The 25,665-nt window shown below is 39.2% G+C and overlaps 1 protein-coding gene across 4 annotated transcripts; it reads left to right on the top strand.

Annotated features, from left to right (window-relative positions):
• The first annotated feature begins 15,380 nt into the window (after positions 1–15,380).
• Positions 15,381–24,665, top strand: LOC139861405 (uncharacterized). Of its 4 annotated transcripts, none has more exons than XM_071849791.1 (15): positions 15,381–15,562; positions 16,322–16,683; positions 16,793–16,867; positions 16,966–17,075; positions 17,309–17,605; positions 17,727–17,864; positions 18,255–18,506; positions 18,604–19,035; positions 19,832–21,032; positions 21,127–21,248; positions 21,719–21,823; positions 21,930–22,280; positions 22,433–22,774; positions 22,854–23,076; positions 23,170–24,665. In XM_071849791.1, the coding sequence occupies exons 2-15, from the start codon at positions 16,323–16,325 to the stop codon at positions 24,543–24,545; spliced, it is 5,385 nt and encodes a 1,794-aa protein (XP_071705892.1). In that variant the 5' UTR covers positions 15,381–15,562; position 16,322; the 3' UTR covers positions 24,546–24,665. The 4 variants fall into 4 exon arrangements, with proteins under 4 accessions (XP_071705892.1, XP_071705890.1, XP_071705893.1 ...); XM_071849789.1 differs by having other exon boundaries at positions 21,930–22,331; XM_071849792.1 differs by lacking the exon at positions 15,381–15,562 and having other exon boundaries at positions 16,619–16,683; positions 17,314–17,605; positions 21,930–22,331.
• The last annotated feature ends 1,000 nt before the right edge of the window (positions 24,666–25,665 follow it).

Raw genomic sequence — 25,665 nt, 5'->3', positions numbered from 1 at the left:
ACGATAATCAATACACATACGCATTGACCCATCTTTCTTTTTAACAAACAATACCGGAGCACCCCACGGTGAAGAACTCGGTCGAATAAACCCACGATCTAATAGTTCTTGAATCTGTGACATCATTTCACGGATTTCAGACGGCGTTAATCGGTATGGAGCTTTTGCAACTGGAGTTGTTTCAGGAACCAACTCAATCTTATATTCGACTTCCCTTACCGGCGGCAGACCTGGTAACTCATCTGGGAACACTTCGGGAAATTCTGATACTATCGGAATATTGGCAACTGTTTTCTTTTCTTTCTTTGCATCAATCACATATGCAAGAAATGATTCACAACCCTTTGCCATCGACTTTTTGCTTTCATCATGGTTATCAACGGAAAATTATACCCTCCCCGCTCCCCTCGGGCCACAACACGGGTTCCATCGGTCGAACGAAAGGTAATCATTTTCCTATCACACTTAATATTAGCCCTAAGCGAGCTCAACCAATCCATTCCTAGTACTACATCAAAGCTAGGAATAGGTAACACTAAACAAGTCACCGGAAAAGACTTCCCTTCGATCTCTATACAAACCCCAGTCACATAGGTTGTGACGGGTGTAGTCTTACCATCGGCTACTTCTACACTAACCGGCTTGGGTAACACATTAGCTGGTAAATTCAACTTAGCACAGAAATCTAGGGACATAAAACACCTATTGGCACCACAATCAAACAATACGCGAGCAGGTATTGAGTTGATTAGAAACATACCTGTGATCACTTCGTCGGTTGCCACAGCATTCTCAACCGACATCTGAAAAGCTCTAGCCTCTGCTGTTGAAGGGTTCTTCCTCTTCTGCCCACTCGAGGCAGTTGACCCTCCAGCTGATGCTGAACGCGCCCCTGACCCTGCCCCGGAACTACCACTCTTCGACGGACAACTAACTGCACGATGCCCTGGTTTGTGACAAGTCCAACACACACTATTCGGATACGGACATGCTGAAGACTCATGCCCAACAACACCACACTTTAAGCATCTTCTTGTAGCCTCAGAAAACTGACCACTGTGAGAAGATCGACACGTGTGACACCAATTCCCTTTACCTGATCCAGATCCAGTACTACTCTGACCACTTTTACCCTTCGATTTAAACCCGCTAGACTTCTTGGATTTAGATCCTGATTGACCAGATACTTGCCCACCTTGTTGTAGCACATTACCAAACATTCTATTTCTGGCAGCCTGAACATCACTTTATACCATCTTAGCCATCACAACAGCTTGAGACAATGATGTAGCTGTTCTAACAAAAGTTCTGTACTCAGGCAGAATGATATTAACAAAATGCTGGATACGAGACGCTTCGTCTGGAACCCATTGTTGTACAAACCTCAGTTTATCCATAAACTTCTCTACTACCTCATCGATCGTCATTTGAGGTGTCATCTTCATTTCAAGAAACTCAGTCTTGATTCGGTTCATATCAAATGGATTACAATACTGTTCACACACCTTCCCATAAAACTGCTCCCATGTGATCATACTCACTTGGTCTTTCGGTATACTGGAAATCAAAGAATCCCACCAAATCATAGCCCTACCTTTCAACAGTCTACTAGCATATGTTACCTTCAGCTCGGGTTCACACTGACACGCTTCAAATACCCTTTCAACTTCTCGCAACCAATTGAGAGTTACAGTCAGATCAGTACTTCCAGAGAACTCGGAGGGTTTGCAATCACAAAAATTTTTATAAGTACACCTTTTGGATGGTTGCATGTAAGGTTGTTGGAACATTTGCATTTGGTATGGATTCATCATCATGGGATTTTGGTAAGTAAAGGTGTTTTGTGGTGGCATATAATATTGGTTAGGTATTTGATTCTGAAACTGGTTCTGGGGCACATTAGGTATCGTTTGGGGTTGCGCGGTTGGAAATCCAGGTGGTGTATCATCATTTCCAGAATGCCTCGCCAATTCAAGCTCATTAATTTTGTCCTCAGCCTCTTTTTGCTTGCTTTCTAACTGAAGGATGTAACTACTCTGATCATCATCTGACTCAACACCCTCTTCTGGTGCTCTGAATGTTCCGGGGTTGGAGGGGCCAGTTGCGTTTCTATTAGCCATACCTGTGCTACAAAACATCTCACACAAAAGCTTAGTGGATAACAGTTAGTTCAATCACAACTAACACACGTATATCCTATTTTCCACTTAGCCCCCACTCCCACAGATATGTTTGACTTGCCTCAGGGTTTGGGAACAAAATACGCGCATGTATTTGCTGCCAAACCATGCTCTGATACCAACTTGTAACACCGGCAATTTTTTTTTTAAAAAACACAGTGGAAGACTTTATTAACAAACACACTATATGTCGCGTCATTACATTATTCTGAGTAATTAAGTTTAAGTTTACACAACGGTGTTACGTTATTACAAAACATGATTTAAATAAAAGTTCACATCAGAGTAGAGTTGTCAAACATGTCTTCTGCATCAACACCCATCCCGACTAGCAGTACCTAAATCTGCAAGGGGTAATTATGTGGGGGATTAGCGCACCGCTAAGTGAATGGAATCTATCTAACAGATATAGCTTAAGTCACACACAAGCTATATACTAACAACAACACATGCTAACTACCAACTAGCATACAATAAGACAATACGAGGATCGGCGGCTTGTACGAGCACACGACTCCTAGTTGATCAGACTTGAGTCTACCGATAGTCCCTGCTACTCAATTCACAGTATAGTTATCCAGATGTAGGGGATGCATCGTTCACACTATACTCTACAATCAGTAGCCTATGGACCCAACCTCCCCTAGGCACGGTTGACCTCATACGGACTCTAACCTCTCCTAGGCACGGTCTCGAGTCCTCAGTCTCCCTAGGCCTGACTGGTGCCATTCACACAGTGTACACATAAATCACATACAACATCAGGCATACTATATTATTCTAACATGGCAATTTCTACACTATGCATGGTAAAAGAGTCAACCACAGTAGCATTATATGCTACTTAAACTCTATCCGGATATAGACCCACTCACCAATTACCAGCAACTGCTCAGTTATTATTTCTGAGCTTCCTCCTTGTCCTTATAACCTGAGAACAACACAAACAAAGTTAATATACATATCCAATAAATAATATAATCATTTCATATAATTAACTAGGTCATAACACCATATATTCATAATTTTATGAGTCTACAACATGACTCCACTCAATAATGGCATACAGGTGCGTGCAAAACACGACATACACACTAAAACTCCTTTTCCGGCCCAAAAATAGTTTGATCTAGTTTCTTAAAAGTTCACCATTGAAAATTATTCTTTATTACGATTCTAAAGATAATTTATTCATCAAAAACGGAGTTACGTTTTGAAAGTTACGCCCGTTTCAATTTCATAAAAGGTACTGTAGCAAATAGTGGCACTGTAGCAACTCGGTACTGTAGCAAATAGTGGCAATGTAGCAACTCGGGCACTGTAGCAAATAGTGACACTGTAGCAACTCGATACTGTAGCAAATAGTGACACTGTAGCAACTCGGGTACTGTAGCAAATACTGTAGCAAAATACTGTAGCAACTGGGTTTCGAACAAGTTCGCTGATTTCGAACATTTTTCGCCCAAAACTCGATTTTTGAGCGATTTTGATCAAATTTTAAGCACATGGAAGCTACTAAACATATATACAACCTATTTCTAACATTAATTGAGCATCACAAACACATATAATCAAGAATCAAGCATCAAAATGCATAAAACCCATATGAACCCAAAACCCATTTTGAGCAAGAATTAATACATGAATCTATGATATGCATACCTTATATTGATCACGAAATCACAAGGAATATATCTCTAGCTTCAATTAATCCAAAGGCTCACAAAATCAAATTATGGTTTATGTGTGTGTTTGTGTATGCGTTCGTGTGTGTGTTTGATGAAATGAGAAATGGATAGAACTATCCAGATACATACACTTAAATGAGTTACAAACTCATACCCCATATCACACAGGTATTTACCAGCTATCTTATCTAATAACCTTTCGTATCTCCTTAGGCGGTCCTAACGGAGTCCAAATTAAATAAACCAACCTGTTCTGGGACTCTTGTCACAAACTGGTCACAACACAATTATAATAAAACACTAATAAAATAATTAAAATAAAAGCACGTAAGACTAAGCACAAACCCTAAGGGAAAAATAGGCAACTTACAACTAGCCAGGGTTTTAGTCTGTTACAGTTTAATACTTCGTATACATACGCACTTGCCAAGTGTACTTTCAGGGGGTTATAAACGTTAAGTTAGTTACCAAGTGCCCACGGTTAAACATATACTTTATCATACTATTTGAAACGCTCTTTGTAGCACTGAAATCTCGTGGCATATCTTACATACTGTTATACTTAAACTATAGCTCACCAACCTTTGTGTTGACGTTTTTAAGCATGTTTTTCTCAGGTGCTTAAGGTTGCTTCCGCTGTGTACTAGTCTTGCTGTAGACACCCGCTGCTTTAGAGATGTCACTGCATGAACGTTTATCTTGCATTCATAAACATTATACTTTTGAACTATGATTTGTAACGACCTGAGGGTCACGTACTATTTCTAATTGCTTCTGTTCATTGAGGCATACTTTTGATGTACAACATTTGACGTTAGTTATGATGTCACCTTTTATCATGAATGCAAACGTATTTTGAAAACGCATATAGTGTTTGACCTTGCAATGATCCTGTTGTTGATGATTTGTACACGATGGTTTTGTACAGGGCATCACATTTGGTATCAGAGCATTGGTTATAGGGAATTAGGTTGCATTAGTGAAGTCTAAGACCGACCCGAGTAGGATTCACTAATAGGACTAATCTACAACTTGCTAGTTTACTTGTTTCCACTGAACTTACTGCGTGCTGCTGCTTACTTTTACTGCTATATGCCGTATGCTATTACATGATTTCACTACTGCATGCTGTTATCTGCTTTTGATTGCATGATACTTGTCGTTATTGCCATACTACTTACTGTTACACATGATTTAGACTGTTGTAGTTACTTGGCCTAATACGTGCTTGCTTTATGACTTACTGACATGGAAAATTTATTTTTCCTTGTTCAGATGTCGGATATTCCACCTGCTATCATTTTGGGCAGCTCAGACACTCCAGCCACTTCACCTGCCACTGTTGCCGATCCACCGATCCCGTCAGCGACACCCTTTAGTGACTTAGGCGCTTCGTCTTCTGGAGCTAGCAGCCATGCGCCTGCCCCAGTGAGTACTGCAGAGGGAGCCCAGGAGCTCCCGGAGATTCCAGCTCCACCTGCCCCGGTACCTCAGGAGCCACAGCACCATCCCGGTGGTGTTGTGATTCCTGTGGAATTTGGGGAAGGTCCATTCTGTAATCAGTATCGTCATTGGTGCCGGCGCGCTCCTGATGGACGACTCGTGTCGATCCCGCCTTTTAGATACCGACAGATGATGGCCGCCCGAGGAGAGCCAGTACAGCCACCCGTGCAGCCACCTCCACATGATTCTGATGACCCGTCATCCAACGACTCATCCACAGACGACTCTAGTGACGATGACTCCGACGAGGAGGACCTTGATGACGCACCTGTTCAGCCACCCTTCACCCCGCCGAAGAAGCGGTACCGTTTCGACGACGCCATTATTCCAGGGATCAACGGAGGTCGAGCATTCACTAACGCATTTGGTCGGCGTCGTAGGGTTACGGCCCGTAAGCGGCTTGTGCCGTATCCTGCAGATCCCTTCATCCGTAAGCCTTACCGCTTGGCAGCCTCTACTTCTGGAGCCGGACCGTCTACAGCACCAGCTCCACCAGCACCACCCGTGCCGACTGCACTGCCTGCCCCACCCACTCCCTCTGTCGAGGCACTAATGAGGGAGGTGGAGATCCTCCATGCTCGGGTAACTGAGCTTGAGGACCAGATGTCCCACGTATTGGACATCCTACACCCACCTTCACCATAGGACTTTTGTAGTGGATTTCATTATGTAATCTAGCTATAGTTTTATGTTTCACTTATGTATTGTACTAACTTATACAGATGTATGCAACTTATTATTATTAATGAATGGAACTTTGCGTTATTTAATTCTTGCACGATGTTCTATTTACGTTACTATATGATTCTGTGGTATTTGTACCTAGATGCGTTACTTAATAAACATGTGATGTGTTGATTCCGTGTTGGTTACATATACTGTATTATTACTATTTGCATACTGGATTTTGACTTGAGTCAAGATTTTTGTTTAGAACACCATGGCCAACGGACGATCAACATCAACACCTACCGCAGCCCAAATCGAGGAGATGATTGCCGAAAGGGTAGCCGCAACCATTGCGGAAATGCAACCCCAAGCTCCACCGCCACCGCCACCGGTTATTCAGCCCATTCATAATGGGTGCACGTACAAAGAGTTCCAAAGCTGCAAACCTCATAACTTCAGTGGAACAGAGGGTCCGGTTGGTCTCACTAGATGGTTCGAGAAATTAGAATCTGTGTTTCGAGTTAGTAACTGCTCAGAAGCGAATAAAACCAAGTTTGCTTCATGCACGCTGTCTGATGGCGCACTAACGTGGTGGAACACGTTGGCTCAAGCAAAAGGTATTGATGAGGCGTTTTCTACTCCATGGGAGGAGTTCAAGGGGGCCCTGATTGAGGAATATTGCCCTAAGACCGAGATCCGGAATATGGAGATTGAATTTATGCAATTAAAGGCTGTTGGGAACGACCTTGATAGTTACAACCAGAGATTTTTGGAATTAGCCCTGATGTGTCCGACAATGGTCACCCCGGAATTCAAGCGTATGGAAAGGTACTTCTGGGGACTTCCTAAGAACATTAAGGGAAACGTCACCTCGTCCAAGCCACCTAATGTCCCGGAATTGATGCGCATGGCGCATACTTTAATGAATCAAATTATCATCGATGAACCGGAGAAGGCTAAGTCTGAAGCGGGTAGTAGTGAGAAGCGCAAATGGGATAACAACAGGGGAAGGACCTATGATCAAAACCCGGCGAAACGACATGAGGGTTTCAGAGGAAACAACAACGGTGGGAACTCCAACCCCAACTACAAGGGAACCTTACCACAATGCAAGCAGTGCTACAAGCACCATACTGGGTATTGTAATGTTGTTTGCGAAAAGTGCCAACGGACTGGGCATATCGGGAAGGACTGCAAGGTCACCACTTTGAATGTGAAGGCGAACCCCATTGGACCAAAAAAGTGCTACGAATGCGGATAGACGGGGCCATTTCAGAAATGCGTACCCCAACAAAATAAAAGACGGCAGACCACCCCGTGGTAGAGCTTTCAACGTTAATGCAAGGGATGCACGCAAGAATCCCGACTTGGTGACAGGTATATTCACTATCAACAATCTTTTAGCTTCTGTCCTTTTTGATACTGGTGCCGATAGGAGTTATGTATGTAGACACTTTTGCGATAAGATTAATTGGTCGTTAGTCCCGTTAAAAGAAAGTATGTTTGTCGAGGTCGCCAATGGAAAAATTGAAAAGGTTGACCATATTAGTCGAGGAGCTATTATGAACATAGCTGGTGTGGAATTAGAAATTGACTTAATACCTATCAAATTGGAAAGTTTTGATGTGATCGTCAGTATGGATTGGTTGACCAAGATAAGGGCCGATATTATCTGCGGAGATAAAGCTCTTCGTATACCACAAGGAGACGGTGAGCCACTGATCATTTATGGAGAGAGATGTACCTCGAAGTTGAACCTCATTAGTTGCGTGAAAGCACAAAAGATCATGAAGAAGGGACGTCTTACTGTCCTAGCACATGTGAAAACGGTAGAAACCGAGGTGAAGAATGTGAACGACGTTCGAATTGTGAACGAGTTTTTCGACGTTTTTCCTGAAGAATTGCCTGGATTACCGCCGCCGAGAGCAGTAGAGTTTCAGATTGATTTAGTTCCAGGAGCTGCACCTGTAGCTCGCGCACCTTATAGACTCTCACCTTCCGAGATGCAAGAATTACAGAGTCAACTACAAGAGCTGTTAGATCGAGGATTTATTCAACCAAGTTTCTCGCCTTGGGGCGCACCTATTTTATTTGTGAAGAAGAAGGATGGATCCTTCTGTATGTGTATCGACTACCGCGAACTCAACAAATTAACGATCAAGAATCGGTATCCTCTTCCCCGCATTGACGATCTTTTTGATCAACTACAAGGATCGAGTGTTTACTCTAAGATCGATTTGCGATTCGGTTACCACCAGTTGAGGGTGAAGGAAAGTGATGTGATAAAGACTGCATTCAGGACCCGTTATGGTCATTATGAGTTTCTCGTGATGCCATTCGGATTAACCAGAGCACCTGCTGTGTTCATGGACCTCATGAATCGTGTCTGCAAGTCGTACTTGGATAAGTTCGTTATCGTCTTCATAGATGATATCCTCATCTACTCTAAGAGCGAAGAAGAGCATGAACAACATCTTCGATTAGTGCTTGAACTCTTGAGACAAGAGCAGCTTTATGACAAATTCTTCAAGTGTGAATTTTGGTTGAAGGAAGTCCAGTTTCTGGGTCATGTTATGAGCGACCAGGGTATCAAAGTTGATCTCGCCAAGATTGAAGCTATCAGCAAGTGGGAGACTCCCACCACTTCAACTCATATTCGCCAATTCCTAGGTCTCGCCGGTTACTACCGAAGGTTTATTGAAGGATTTTCTCTGATCGCGCGTCCTTTGACCGCGTTGACTCACAAAGGGAAGAAGTTCATTTGGGAACCCACACACGAATCAGCATTTCAAACTTTGAAGAAGAAGTTAACCACCGCACCTATCCTATCTCTCCCTGAAGGCAGTGACGATTTCGTTATTTATTGCGATGCTTCGAAAAGTGGTTTTGGTTATGTACTGATGTAACAATCAAAGGTTATTGCCTATGCCTCCCACCAATTGAAGATTCACGAGTGGAACTACACTACTCACGATCTCGAACTTGGAGCCGTTGTCTTTGCGCTCAAACTGTGGAGACACTATTTGTATGGAACTAAGAGCACTATCTTCACCGATCACAAGAGTCTCCAGCACATCTTCGATCAGAAGCAACTGAACATGAGACAGCGTCAATGGATCGAGACGTTGAACGACCATGATTGTGAACTTCACTATCATCCTGGCAAGGCCAATGTTGTAGCTGACGTTTTAAGCCGAAAGGAGAGGACGGCACCTCTTCGTGTTAGGGCTCTAAACATAACCATTCATTCGAACCTCAACAGCCAGATCAGAGTAGCCCAAGATGAGGCTCTCAAAGAGGAGAATATATCTCACGAACATTTGAACATACTCGTCTCTCGATTCGAGGTTAGGGAGTCTGGACTCCGATGTTATGTCGGAAGAATTTGGGTACCTCTTTATGGAGATCTACGGAACCTTATACTTGATGAAGCACACAAATCGAGATATTCGATTCATCCCGGAGCGGGCAAAATGTACCACGACCTTAAGGAACAGTATTGGTGGCCGAATCTTAAGAAGGATGTTGCAACTTATGTTGGGAAATGTCTGACTTGCTCGAAAGTAAAGGCCGAACATCAAAGACCCTCTGGATTACTTCAGCAACTGGAAATCCCACAATGGAAGTGGGAAAGGATCACAATGGATTTCATTACTAAGCTGCCGAAGATGGTGGGCGGATACGATACCATCTGGGTTATCGTTGACCGCCTTACCAAATCTGCACACTTTTTGGCCATGAAGGAAACAGATACGATGGAAAGACTTGCTCAACTATACATCAAAGAGGTTGTATCTCGTCATGGTGTACCTTTATCGATCATCTCAGATCGCGATCCCAGTTTTGCTTCTAGATTTTGGCGTTCTTTACAAGAAGCCATAGGAACCCGTCTCGACATGAGTACTACTTATCATCCACAGACCGACGGGCAAAGTGAACGAACGATTCAGAGATTGGAAGATATGTTGTGTGCATGTGTTATTGATTTCAGAAAGGCCTGGGAAAGGCATTTGCCACTCGCCGAATTTTCTTACAACAACAGTTATCACTCGAGCATTAATGCCGCACCTTTTGAAGCGTTGTATGACCGCAAGTGTCGATCTCCTATTTGTTGGGCCGAAGTAGGCGAAAAGCAAATCACCGGACCCGAGGTAGTCCATGAAACAACGGAGAAGATTGCTCAGATTCAAGCCAGACTTAAGACTGCCCGCGATCGTCAAAAGAGTTATGCCGATCTTAAACGTAAAGACTTTGAATTCAACGTTGGTGACCGTGTAATGTTGAAGGTTGCACCTTGGAAAGGTGTGATTCGCTTTGAAAAACGTGGAAAGTTAAACCCACGATACATTGGTCCTTTTGAAATTTTGGAACGTGTTGGACCCGTTGCTTACCATTTGGATCTTCCAGCACAATTGAGCTCAGTTCATCCTACCTTCCACGTGTCAAACTTGAAGAAGTGTCTTGCTGCACCCGAACTTATCATACCACTGGAAGAACTTACAATTGATGACAAACTCCACTTTGTGGAAGAGCCTGTTGAAATTATGGATCGTGAGATCAAAACTTTGAAACGCAACAAGATTCTGATCGTCCGAGTACGATGAAATTCCAAACGAGGACCTGAGTTTACCTGGGAGCGAGAGGATCAAATGATGCAGAAGTATCCTCACCTTTTCCTGACTCCTCCATCTACCTCAGCTTAAAATTTCGGGACGAAATTTTCTTTAACAGGTGGGTAATGTAACGACCCTGGATTTTCCAATGTTTATTTATTAATAATTATTATTAATACTTGTGTTTTATGAATGTATTGTTATATACATTTGCTTGTTACCATGATTGATCATACTTGACTTTAAATGCCCGAATCGTCTTTGTGACACACGTACATTACACGAATAATATTTTCGAATATTATTTACATTCATGATTAAGTTTTATTAATCATTTTTAATTAACTATGGATATTAGTTAATTACTTGGGCTTTAATTGGATTTATTTGATAACTACTTGAACTTGGGCTTTTATTATTGTTAATGGACTTAAGAGCCCACCCTACTCACCTTAATGGACTTATTAGCCCATTACACATGCAAGTATTACTTAAAACTAAACTAGATAGATTAACTTAGTAAAGAATCTTGTTACTTTTATGGTTACACCATCTTCCAACACCATGCACCCTTGTAACCAACTTTTTGAACCTTTACATGAAGTAACCTTGTGGACAAACTCCTTCCCCCTCCCCCCTTGAGCAAACTGTCGGCACACATATGTGTGGAGGGAGTTGGTTTTTTTTTTTTTAGTATTACTTGCTCACTTGTTTCCTTTCATATTACACACACACTTTTACTTGCAAAATCCTCTCAACTTTTCTCTCATTTTCTCTCCTTTCTTGTAAGTAACTTGAAGCTTTTTCTTCTCTTCTTTCTTTGTTTGAAAACCGTAAATATACACACACATAATCATCATCATCACTTGTTTCTTGTTGTTGTTGTTTACTTACTAATTATTAAGAATCAAACTTGTTAGTTTGATTCTTCATATCAACTTGTTCTTACAAGACATACAAGAACATAAACTTTCTAGTTTATGTTCTACATTAAATGTTTGAAAGATTGTAAGTTCATTTGTTGTAAAATCATACTTGTAATTCATATTTGTAAACTTAAAGTTTACTTTCTTAAAAGATCAAGATTATGGCTTGAATCTTTAAAGTATGAACAACAATGAACTAGTTACTTGCTTACTTAGTTTATTTCTTCATTTCTTGCATCTTTTAAATTCATGATTCTTGTGTTGTTGGTCAAGTGTTACTAGTTAACCTTGATCTCATACTTTCTTGAACTAAAGGTTAACTTTATAGTTTCAAGAACATAGAAGTGTAATTTTCTAGTTATAACTTCAAATACTTATGTAAGATCTAAGTTTATATAGCTTATGGTCTACTTATTTTGTCATAAACAAAAGCTTGAAAGCTTACATACACTTTACAAGATGAAAATCTAAGTTTTGTAGCTTATGGTTTCATTAAAGTAAAGATTCAAGTATTATTACTTAGGGTTTAACTTAATAACTTTAGATCTAGACCTTTGGGTCTTGGATCTTCAAGATCTAACTAAGAACTATGTTCTACATCTTAAGATCTTGATTAGTTAGTTTACTTTCAAGTTTGTAGTTCAATATTACTTTTATATTTCATGTATGTGTTAAATCTAAGACTTTGATGTAACTTTGGTTCATCAAAACACTTGCAACACTTAATTGAGTTGTGCTACTTATCTTAGACTTACAATTGGGTTATGATGGTCAAAACTTAGTAAAGATGATGTAAACACATCAACAAGTTGTACACTTGAAGCTATATGCATCAAGGATGAGAACCGTGATAAGCATCGAGTACCAAGAAACCCCGGAACCGACTGTTTTACTGTTTCTGGGTCTGATCTGTATGACCTGGGCTACTTTAAAGATTATTTTAAGTTAGCTCTGTTCGAGTAGATAACTTTTCATTTAGGACTCGTCTTAATCCGAGTTACGGTTTAGGATTTATGGCCCTCCGATCGTCACTATGTCCTTTTAACGTTGTGCTGAAAATTCTGACCTACTTGCACTTAGACCGTCGCCACGGTCAAACGAAGACGAGTTTGCTTCTGGAATTTTTACCACAATTATAGGACTCATATACGAAGCCATGGCCACTGGTTTCACCTTATTTCAGTAGGTATAGAGGCCGTGGTGACTGACCGAAGTCAGCCTTTGTTTTAAACTTCTTTCATAAACGAAACTTACTTTTCACCTATTGTTTGATGATGAATGATGATGACCCTTAAGACCTAATTTACATACTTTTAAACCTATTGGGACAATTTACTGACTTAGTACTATTTGACTTAGGTTGAGGACTTTCCGGACCTACGTACTTGCTTATTTCCCGACTCGACTTTACCACTACTTTACCACTGTGAGTTATAGCATTCCCTTTTTACTTTAACTATTTTGGGAACTGAGAATACATGCGCATTTTACGTATTACATACTAGGCACAAGTACTTAAACTTATATATGTGTGGGTTATACAACGGCATAAACATTCCCTTTAGCTCGGTAACGTTTAGTCATTGGTTTTTGAACCGGTGAACGCGAATCTTAGATATGGATCCATATGGTTTGACATCCCCACTCGGGCTAGTAGCGCTAGCATTTAACGGGTGTTTAATACTTCATATACATACGCACTTGCCAAGTATACTTTCAGGGGGTTATAAACGTTAAGTTAGTTACCAAATGCCCACGGTTAAACATATACTTTATCATACTATTTGAAACGCTCTTTGTAGCACTGAAATCTCGTGGCCTATCTTACATACTGTTATACTTAAACTATAGCTCACCAACCTTTGTGTTGACGTTTTTAAGTATGTTTTTCTCAGGTGCTTAAGGTTGCTTCCGTTGTGTACTAGTCTTGCTGTAGACACCCGCTGCTTTAGAGATGTCACTGCATGAACGTTTATCTTGCATTCATAAACATTATACTTTTGAACTATGATTTGTAACGACCTGAGGGTCACGTACTATTCTAATTGCTTCTGTTCATTGAGGCATACTTTTGATGTACAACATTTGACGTTAGTTATGACGTCACCTTTTATCATGAATGCAAACGTATTTTGAAAACACATATAGTGTTTGACCTTGTAATGATCCTGTTGTTGATGATTCGTACACGATGGTTTTGTACGGGGCATCACACATACGTATCGTCTTAGCGATCGAAATACTTGGGATATTTCCATTCCATCTGATGTAGGATGGAGTTGGCGAAGATCCTCCACATTCGTGAGGTGGTGCATTCTTTTTTATGTTTTAAGTTGGCAATGGGCAAAGTGCATCGATGTGGTTTGATAAATGGTGCTCTCGGTGACCTCTTGATGCTATTATATCAAGGAGAGCTATACATTCTACTGGTTTGGAGGTAAATAATCGGGTCTGTGAACTAATTGAAAGTAATGAGTGGAAGTGGCCGGTAGAGTGGTTGCAACGATACCCGATTATAACCCGGATTCCAAATATTTCCTTGATACATGCTCCGGATACCCTCTGTTGGTTGCGTGAGGATGACACATATAACAATTTTTCGGTGTTCAATGCGTGGAATTCAATTAGAAAACGAGCTAATAACATGGCTTGGGTAGATGTTGTTTGGTTCTCTAAGTGTATTCCTCGTCATGCATTATTGGCTTCTTGCTATGGCTTTTTATGGGAGAATATTTGAAGACACGAGATAAGTTATCATTGTGGGATGTAAATGGTAACATGGAAGGTATTTGTTGTTCGTTATGCAATAGTGGGTTGGATAGTCATGACCACCTATTTTTTGCTTGCACCTTTTCATCTCAAGTGTGGTCAACGATGAAGAGTAGAAGTTTGATTCCTCTTTTTTAGACAATTGGAAAGATGTGACTCATGGTTTAATCCAATCAAATTCTCATAAGAGTGCTTGTTCGTGTGGCTAAATTGCTATTTGCAGATGCCGTTTACTTCATATAATAGGAGTGAAACTTGAGGCTATTTCAGAAAAAGACACGGACATATGATCAGCTTGCGGAGACTATTTTTTCTACTGTTCGTTTGAAGTTGATGTCTATGCAATGAAGGGATACCGATCAGGTGCGCCAGTTGAAGATCATCAAGCGCTTTGATTGATGTTTAGTTGTTGATTTGGTCTTTGGTTTTGGTTGTTATCTTTTCTAGTTTTCTAGTTATGGGTGGATGTGGCTTAGGGTTTTGTACCATAACTTTCGTTTGTTCTTCATTGTAAATATTCTTTATATTTATAAAATTCACCGGGTACAATCATTTTTTCAAAAATAAAAATAAAAAATAACGAAAAAGTTAACACTTATTAAATTAAAGACTAACCAGAATAATATTTTATCAAATAAAGGACATAAGCTATAATAAAAACTACAGTATAACCGATTAAACACAACAAAAACAATAATAATATTCAATCCCGTATATGTAGGATATGAGGGAGGGTAAGATGTAGACAATTATTCCTCCTTCATAGAATAAAGAGAACTCATTTTTTCAACCCAAGTGTAGAGAAAATTCTTCCTTCAATGTTCTACGAATAGAGAGATTGTTTTTGAATACATCTCCGGTCAATCACTAGGTAACATTAAAGTTAAAAAAAACAAAAAAGTGGAAAGATAATTTTCTCATATATAAACATAAACATAAATAAACATATAAACATAAACTATAAACTTAACATAAAAATAAAATAAATAAAAAATATTATAGACATAGAAACGAAGTGTGGAAAGAGACTTCTTGTACCTTCTCTTCTCTTTAACCCGGAGAAGAAGAATCAGGTTCAAATCTGCGCGTGAAACACCACCCATCTATACCTAAAACTATAGATACATCCAGTTCTAAATATTTTCAAAGAAACTAAACCCTAATTTAACTCTCATCGCATCTGTTCTTCATCTAAAACCCTAATCTAACTGCAGGTTCGTTTCCGATTGTTCACATGTTCATTTATTATTTATTATTTCACGTTTCATTCTCGCCATTACTCTTTTAATTTGTGGATATGATGTTTAATTTGTGGTTTCGGTCAATTACTCTATTTCCGTTTGTGTAATGTTAAATTTTAGTTAAATATTAGGTATTTAGGTTAGGTTTTAGATTGCGCAAACTGCAATTTGAGCTGTGATGTTGAGAATTATATGACCTAATTTTAGGGTTTTTCTTCTCTGGATATCGCATTGTCGATTTTTGTAAATTTTGGGGGTTTTTGCTTGTAATGCTGTAGACTTTGATTTAATATTTTGATATTTGAATTTGAATAGTATATATATAATATATTGATTGATTGATATTAATAAATAAAATATATAATATATAATATACTCTGTAGTCCGTGGCGAAAACAGAAATTTTTTTCACCGGGGACGAAATTTTTTTGAAAACATAGCAACTTTTTTTTTGGGCAAAATATGGAGGCTTCGGGGCAATATATGGAGGTTTTTGGACAAAATACGAAGGTTTTCGGGCAAAACCTGGAGGCTTTGGGGCAAAATATGAAGATTCTTGGGGGAAAAATTCCACCGGGGGCAAAATGAAAAAACCCAAATTTTTTGCACTAAAAGATGCAAATCCACTGGGGGCAGCCCCCCTGCCCCCACCGGTTTCCGCCACTGTATGTAGTATATATAATAGTACAATGTGTGATTTTGTGATTTTTATTCTGTGTTTGCTGGTAACAGGATGGATGATAAGCGTCGTAGTCCTAGAGTTAAGAATGATGAAAAATACAATCCTAAGAAGAAAACAGTAAACGTAGATTCATCTCTTAGTTCTAGTTCAAGAAGATCATCTAGAGAAACGCCATCAAAGAAACAAGCAAAAGAAAGCCCGGCTATAGAAAATGTGAGTAGTGTTCGTAAGTCTGTAAGACTAGAGAAGACGAAATCACCAGGGACTACTCCTGCTTCGTCAGATTTGAAGTCAAATAAAGGAAAAGTTGTGAAGAGTTTAGAGAAATCTCTAACTAAAGATAAGGGACATGAAAAACAGGGTCTAAATTTTGGTGGTAAAAAAAGGAAGAGAGTTGCTGATTGTAAACAGGGTCTGGTTCCCTTTATTTTATTTGTCATCAATCGCTGTTTAGCACTTTAGCATTCATATTCATATAATTCTTAAACTATGTTTGCATACTTCTGTTTGTTGGCATGTAGGTGATGTAGATGATGATGATGGTGATGATGAAAGTCAAGAAATGTCATCTCAAGTCAATTCTAGTAGCAGCATAGGTATTGATTCAATTAAGTGATACTTTAATATTTTATTATGCAGTTTGTTGATCCAAATAAGTGGATCATCATTGTATTTAGTTTATTTTGGAACGTAGATGTGGATACAGAGCTGGGAAAAACAGATAAAGATGACAGTGGCGATGATGTTAAAGAGTCATTGGATGACATGTCTAATACAGACTTATGTGAAAACTCTGATTTTAAGGTTGGTCAACTGTTTGACTTTGTGTTTTATATTCTTGTCTATGTATACATGTAAACTACTAGTTAACTAATACATTATGCTAATTGCTTATACAAATTAGTAAAGATCTTGTTTTCCTACAGTTTAGTGCCAAAATGGTAGATGATTTTTAAGAGTCTGCCAATAAGCATCATATTGTTTCAGTTTGTATTAGTTAAGTAAACTGAGTTATCTTATTCTAATGCTTGTACTAGGATAGGACAGCATCTAAAGTAGAAAACAATAATGATATGAAGAACAAGGAATCAAGTGAAGAATGTAATAATGTACCATGTAAATTGTTGAAGAAAAGATCAGTATTGTTTTCGAAGCCAAGCAAGAACAATACGGGTAATGTCTTGGATTGCCACCTGGAGTGGCTTGTGCAATGGTCAGGCCTTAATGATGATCAAGCTACATGGGTATCAGAGAATAGTTCGGTCTTAAACTCAGCTGAAAGTCAGAATCTCATACAAGAGTATGAAAAGCATCATGCTTTATCAGATGATAAGGTTTGTCACGTTGATATACAATCATGAATAACTAGCTTATTATTATTATTATTATTATTATTATTATTATTATTATTATTATTTTGGATTAAAATGGTTTATGCATTTTCATTTACAACAGATTGAGGATGTGCGGGTCAAACTTCCGACTGTTCCTGCTGGCTACCCACCTGGAATGGATGATATTCATCTAAGCTATGTTATGAACTTGCACGATGCATGGAAAAACGGTCCAAGCAGCATAATTTTCGATGACCAGGTATCAATTATCTCATCTATGCAATTCATTTGCGTTCTATAACCAGAATTTTTTTCACCGGGGGCAAATTTTTTCTTGAAAACGTTCACATTCACTGTAAATTTTTTTCTTTTATGAAAATACAGCATTTTGGGTCATGGGCTTTTGGGTTGGGGGCCAAATATGGAGAGGCTTTTGGGCAAATTATGGAGGTTTTTGGGGGCAAAATCAAATTTTAAGCGTGAAATTGTCGAATCCACTGGGTGCAGGTGCCCCCTGTCCCTATGTAGTTTCGCCTCTGGTTCTATGTGTCAGCTTTCTCTTTGCAGTACATTAGCTGGTGAGATTATTAGGCTTTATTATGTTAAGATGCACGAAGGGTATAATATAATGAAAATCTCACACGTGTAGGATCGGATAATCAGGATTGTTCTATTCATCTTCTCGTTAAAAGATGTGAATCATCCTTTCTTACTTATCACAACATCTGATTCTGTGTCACAATGGGAAGATATGTTTATAAAGATAGCATCTTGTAACGCCTTTAAAGTTTCCCTTGAGGACACAGATATGAACAAAAGTTTCCGATTGCTTCAAGTTCAAAACGAAGATGGTCAATTAATATTCCAATTACTCCTTTATAATGTAAATTTGTTTGCTAAGGTATGTGAATGATTAATGATGTATCTGCACATGGTTTTAACCTTTTGTTTATCTATGATAATTTATCATTTTATCATGTTACAATGGTTTTTTACAGGACATAAATGTGTTGAAATCGATAAAGTTTGAAGCAGTTATAATAGATGAATGCCAAAGTTCAGATATTTCGTCTCGTTTTAGTTACATCAAGAACTTATCAACCTACAAGAGATTATTTGTGTTCTGCAGTTCATTAGGTGTAAGTATGACTAGTTACCATGATGTGCTTTTACTGCTAGATTGTGATGTCATACCCAAAACAGATTTGGATGATGTCAGCAAGCTGAAAGAAGCTTTGTCAAATGTAATTGCTTATGAATGCAAACGTAGTTCGAGTAGGTTTGTTGAATATTGGGTCCCGGTTCAGATATCAAATGTGCAGCTTGAACAGTATTGTTGTACACTACTTTCAAATGCTATGGCTCTTAGTTCATGTTCGAAAAGTGATAGCGTTGGGGTACTACATGATATTCTTGTTACTAACCGCAAGGTATTTTTCTTGCAATACAATATCATCTGCTAAACCGAGTACACGCCGTGTAATTCCGAGTTCTTGGTCAAACCCGGTCAAACTCGGCCAGAACTCGGGATTACTTCGAAAATCGGCCAAAACCCGCGATTACTCGGAAAATCGGTCAAAGTCAAACTTGGTCAACATTTAAGTACTCCCCGAGTCGCCGAGTACTTCTTAAAAAGTCCCGGCCGAGAAATTTCGAGTAATCTTGGTCAAAATTGGTCAAACCCATTCAAACTTGGTCAAACTCGTCCAAAACTCCCAATTACTCGGAAAATCGCCATAATCGCGATTACTCCAAAATTGGTCTAACTTGGTCAAAACCGGTCAAAACTCGGCTAAAACTCGGGATTGTTCTGATAATTGGTCAAAACTCGGCCTAAGCTCGCGATTACTTGGAAAATCGGTCAAGGTTAAACTTGGTCAACATCAGAGTACTCCCCGAGTTTGCCGAGTACTTCCTAAAAAGTCTTTACCGAGTAATTCCAATTAATATTGGTCAAACTTGGTCAAAACTAGTCAAACTCGGCCAAAACTCGGGATTACTCGGAAAATCGGTCGGAACTCGCCCAAAACTCGCGATCACTCGGGAAATCGGTCAAAATCCGTTAAAGTCAAACTTGGAACATCCGACTATTCCCCAGTATTCCACGAGTTGCCGAGTACTACCTAAAAAGTCCTTATCGATTACTCCCCGAGTATCGATTTTCGCAACCTTGATTATAATGTCTTTAATTGATGATTGATTGTGTATTTGTGTTTCTCCTTATAGTGTTGTGATCACCCGTACATCGTCGACCCGTCTCTTCAAGAATCTCTCACCAAGGATCTCGGGCTAAGCGAAATTACAGACGTCGTCGTAAAAGGAAAAAAGATTTTAGACGTTGGCATAAAAGCAAGCGGCAAGTTACAATTTCTAGACGCGATACTTCCCGTTTTTAGAAAACGAAAACGTCGAGTACTTATTCTTTTTCAACCTATAAGTGGGTCCGGAAAAGAATCCGTATCAATCGGAGACATATTAGACGATTTCATCCGCCAAAGATTCGGTCAAGATTCTTATGAGCGTGTTGACGGAGTCGGAATCGTCCCGTCGAAAAAGCAAGCCGCTTTGAATAACTTTAACAATAAAGAAATGGGCCGGTTTATCTTTTTACTTGAATATCGCGCGTGTCTTCCAAGCATAAAGTTGTCATCAATAGACGCCGTAATCGTATTCGATAGTGAGTGGAATCCCGCTAATGATATACGCGCGTTACAAAAAATCGCAATCGATTCACGTTTGGAACAAATCATGATTTTCCGATTGTACACGCCGTCGACGCTCGAAGAAAAAATTCTTAAACTTGCGGAAGATAATAATGTAACTATCGATAGCAAAACGAATATAAGTAAAAGCATTAGCGAGTCGTTACTTATGTGGGATGCAAAATACTTGTTTAACAAACTAGACGAGTTTCATAGTGGGCCCGGTTTGGATACTCGTTCTAAAGAACGTTGGTTGAACGAATTAATGGAGGATTTTGTAAATTTGATTTCTTCCAATAGTAAGAAAAAGGATGCGTTGAAGTTGATAGTTGCAAAAGTTCAACCGGTTTGTGGAGTTTATGGTAAAAACGTTCCAGTAAAAAGTCAAAGTCAACCAGATGAAGAATTACCACACGCGTTTTGGAAAAGATTGTTGACGGGGCGAGATCAGTGTTGGAGGTATCTATCTAGGTCAACATCGAGACAAAGGAAAAGAACACAACAGTATGAATCACCTAAAAAAACATATATTGTTAATGATGATGTTGGACGCAAACGTAAGAAGACTGCAACAAACGTCGTTGAATCCGTTTCACCAAAGCCAGTAATTGAAGAAGGTGAAATTGTTTGTACATATGTTGTTAATGATGATGTTGGACGCAAACGTAAGAAGACTGCAACAAACGTCGTTGAATCCGTTTCACCAAAGCCAGTAATTGAAGAAGGTGAAATTGTTTGTTTTTTTCTGTTAATTTTGTTCATCTTTAGTTTTAATTGCATGATAATGATAATTACTAATCTATGTATAATTACTTTTAGGGAATTCTGGAGTTGTTCCTCAGAAAGGATCAAAATCTGGTGATGAAATCTGTAATGAAATGAGCTTTGGTGACCAACTGAAGGAAAAGATTTCTAAATTATGTGAAGTCCTAGGGATGTCGGTATGTTTCTCATAATTTCGAGTATACTTAATGGACTTTTTTAACGGTCGTTAGTCTCAAGGACTGCACGCGTAAAATATCCAAACCACGAGGACTGTCCACAAAAAAAATAGTTTAGGAACTGAGTGTCTAATCTATATCCAAACCACAGGGACTGCCCGCTTAATTATGTCTTTAATGTATTTTCATTATGCTTGGCAAACGCGTCGGGTTGGGTCGAGACCCATATGGGTTTGGGTCGAAACTGGTCAGAATTTAAATGGGTCAAACGGGAATACATTTTTGGTCTAAGACCCCATATGTTTTAAAAAAAACTCATTGGACCAATTTTAGGGATGCGAATCTCAAAAACTGGAAACTTTATAACTCGACCCGTTTGACCCATATGTAAGACCCATTAGACCCAAATTGAGCACTTTGGGTTTGGTTTGCCAGGTATAAATTTCTCATACACTTTGGTGTAATTGCAGAAAGATGTGAAGATACTGGTGGAAAAGTTTCTGAAATACGTGATCGATAATTATCATGTCAACAAAGAACCCACAAGTACAGTAGAGGCCTTTTTAATATCTCTGGTTAGGACTTTTTTTTTTTATTTATTTTTTTTAAATAAATTAAATTTCTTCTTGTATTAACAAGAAAATCATTTTTTACTAACACGTGTTAGTGTTGATGATCTAGTCTTGGATTGGTTCAGAAATATTAAAACAAAAACTCGATAGGAGTCAATCTGTTGCTCTCGCAAAACAACATTTGAATTACAGTTGCAAGGAAGAAGTTGCAAATTCCGTATACTTGAAGCTGGAACCCGCAAAGGAAATGTTCTTAAGTCAAATGAAAACAGATTCTTCAACAGAATTAGAGAATCCAAAAAGCCCAAAAAGTCCAAAATGTCCAAAAAGCCCATTTAATCAAAATGATGCTGAATGTGGCGGCGTTATCATTCATACAGACCAGGATGGGACCCACAACTCCAACAATACTGATTCTTCTTGTGCAGATGTTTTAAAGGAGACAGTAGCCTCGGTTCAGGTCCAGCCTTTAGTCTCTCCAGTTTCTGGTCAACAAGTTGTATCAGATCTGGTACTTTATTTTGCACCAGTAAACTATACTGTACACTCACTGACATATTTTTTTTTTTTTTAAATTTGTGTAATTTAATTTCAAATATGTGCACTTTTTAGGAGATTCACAATGAATGTATACAAGATAATGCAGTTCAAACTCTAGAAGAGCATATTCATGCTAATGCAGAAGATACACAGCAACAGACGGATTCAAATTCAGCTGATAAAGTTCCAGAACCTTCCCAAAATCCCAACACACCGTTTCAGGTGTTAGAATCTAGTGCAAAAGTTCCAGATCGAGCCAATGGGTCAAAGTCAAACGTGTTGAATGGTCAAGGATCTGGTAACCATAACCAGCAGGGGGTAACAAGGAAGTCTAATTCTAATCAACCACTTCAAGCTGAAGTGGAAAAGTTGAACGAATTGAAGGATGCTGTTGTCAAATGTCACGAAACTATTGTTAGTCTCTTCTACTTTGATTTAGTTTTTCACTTATTTGTATTTGCGTTTCATTTGTATTTTTAATGTCGTTTTGCAGAAGGAAAAGCTACAATCTGAGTATGATAAGGAATTAGCAGAGGTGATTGTTCAGTTGAATAAAAAATACGAAGCTAAAATTCAGGATGCTGACATGGCGTTTCAGTTAAAGAAGAAGGAAGTTGATATTTGTTACAATAGAGCGATTATAAATAAAGTGTTGGCTGATATGTACAGGTCCAAGTGCCAAGATATGACCCCGTTTAAGCCTGCAGAAATTCAAAGTGTGTTTTCTACTTCACAATGTTATCAATCAATTCAATTTTATCATTATAATATTAATTTTATTTAATAAGTTTTAATCTCAAATTTTGCAGTGATTAAATCAGGAGGTATGCGTTATCCGTCTGAGTCTCGCATGCAACCTTCTTTACAGCGCCCCGTTGGGGTTTCAGGGTCACAACCGCCTCTTCAAATAGTTCACCGATCATCACAACTTTTTTCATCCCCACCGAATCGACCACCATATAATACTACACCATTAACCATGCCAACCAGACCACCATTTTCCGTCATCTCCACCAGTACACCGACCGGACCACTTTCCACCACCGCCACCACCAGTATGCCTAGCCGAGCACCATCTACCGCCATCCTTACCTGTTCACCAAGCATAACACCACCATCTGTTGCCATCTCCACCAGTACACCAAGCAGACCGCCACCATATACCACCATCCCCACTAGTAGTACACTAAGCAGACCTCCGCCATCTACCACCATCTCCGCCAGTACACCAAGCAGACCGCCACCATCCACCACCATCTCCACTATTACACTAAGCAGACCGCCGCCATCTACCACCATTCCCGCTAGTACACCAAGTAGACCACCATTGTCTACCGCCATCCCCACCAGTACACCAAGTAGACCACCATTATCTACCGCCATCCCCACCAGTACACCAAGCAGACCACCATCATCTACTGCCATCCCCACCAGTACACCAAACAGACCACCATCATCTACCACCATCCCCACCAGTACACCAAACAGTCCACCATCGTCTACCTCCATCCCCACCAGCACACCAAGCATACCACCATCTACTGTCATCCCCACCAGTACACCAATCAGACCACCATCTACTGTCATCCCCACTAGCACACCAACCATACCACCATCTACCACCATCCCCACCAGTACACCGAGTAGGCCACCATCTACACTGAACAGACCACCACTGGATATCAACTCCATCACCACCACCATTTCCAACCGGACCCCACGAGCACCTAGTGAAATACGTGCCCCCGCTCCACATATTCGACCTTTTTCATCTCAAAGAATGATATCCAGCACCTTGCCAATGTCTCAGTCCCCAGTTCAAACGCCATTACAAACACCACCATCTTTAACTACAAATCTTCATGACCATCCTAATCAGAGTTCATCTCAGCCACCATCCTCGACACCAGTACCACAACCGGTTAGCTTGTTTACGACTTCATCCGCACATTTTCATGCATCACTGCCTCCAATGCCATCGGTAACCATAAGCCATACCGGACTATACAATGCGCATGCTGATATTTTGAACCAACCGGCTCTTAATTTGCTTATGGACATGGATAGACAAGCTGGTTTGCATCAGTCAAATACATTTTCGTCTCTAACTAACTTTTTGGACCCAACTGACTCTAGTAAAGAAGACCGTGGCAATGACTTTGTTTGTTTGTCAGATGATGATTAACTAACTGGCTTTGTATTTGTGTGAATGACAAACATGACCTAAGGTATTACTATTAAATATCTAAGTTTTTATGTTTATTAGTAGATGTTTCAGATGTATTCATCTAATGGAAACAAGTTTTAATAGGATATACTCTGTTACGGCTGAAGTATTTGATTAGGACTGCTACAGCCTCAGTTTGATTAAAACTAGTATTAACAAACTAATAGTTCATTAAAGCGCCATCATTAAACTAGCAATGTATAGTTTACACTCTACTAGTTAATAATTTGGATTTTCACTCGCTTATGTAGATGTGGATTAATTGATTTAGTATAGCGTATTAGAGTAAACGAATAAGTAAATATATAAATGGGCTAAAATGGTATATTAATTTATAAAGAGAGGAAGATGACAACCTACCCAATTTGAGCATTTGACCATCATTCAATTCGTAACTTGACTTAAAAAAAAAAAAGTTGTAAATAACCAACCATCAACGTTGACGATGTTAACAACAGCAATCACATCATCATCTTCTATACATCCCTATACTTGTAGTGGGATAAAATGGAGTGGGTAGTAGGGGCCTTTCAAATGAGATAACTACTTATTATCGCTGCATTGGCATAGTCAAAACGGGAGATGATCGCAACGGGTGGTTTAGTCCCTCGGGTGATCCCAGTCGCTGTAAAAAAAAAAAAAAAAAAAAAAAAAAAAAAAAAAAGTATTATCTTTCAATATGTCTATATCCTACTTACAGTAATATTTTAGATAACAAAAATATACTCCCTCCCTCTCACGTTTATTTCCTAGCATATTTGTTTTAATACGTCTCACATTAATTATTCACTACTACAAATAATATTCTAATTATTATCTTTGTTTGTTTCGGTGCGGCTTATAGCTATTGTCTTTGGTCTAGTGGTTTATGTTGTATGTAGTTTGTTTGTTCGTTCCTTTGTATTGTTTCGTTATTTGTCTCAGGTCTCCTAATTTTATTGTTTGTGGTTGTTTGGTTAGTTAGTTGCTAGCTTCATTGGTACGTGACTTTCATCTTTGTTAAATCCATTGGTAATTGTTAACACATATTTCCTTATGAGGTAAGGCTTAGTGTGCCAACAAGATACTAGAAGTAATC

Source organism: Rutidosis leptorrhynchoides, chromosome 8, assembly GCF_046630445.1.
Source record: "Rutidosis leptorrhynchoides isolate AG116_Rl617_1_P2 chromosome 8, CSIRO_AGI_Rlap_v1, whole genome shotgun sequence".
Classification (NCBI taxonomy): Eukaryota; Viridiplantae; Streptophyta; class Magnoliopsida; order Asterales; family Asteraceae; genus Rutidosis; species Rutidosis leptorrhynchoides.
Note: the sequence above shows the minus strand (reverse complement) of the source record. Positions and strands in the feature narration are given on the sequence as shown.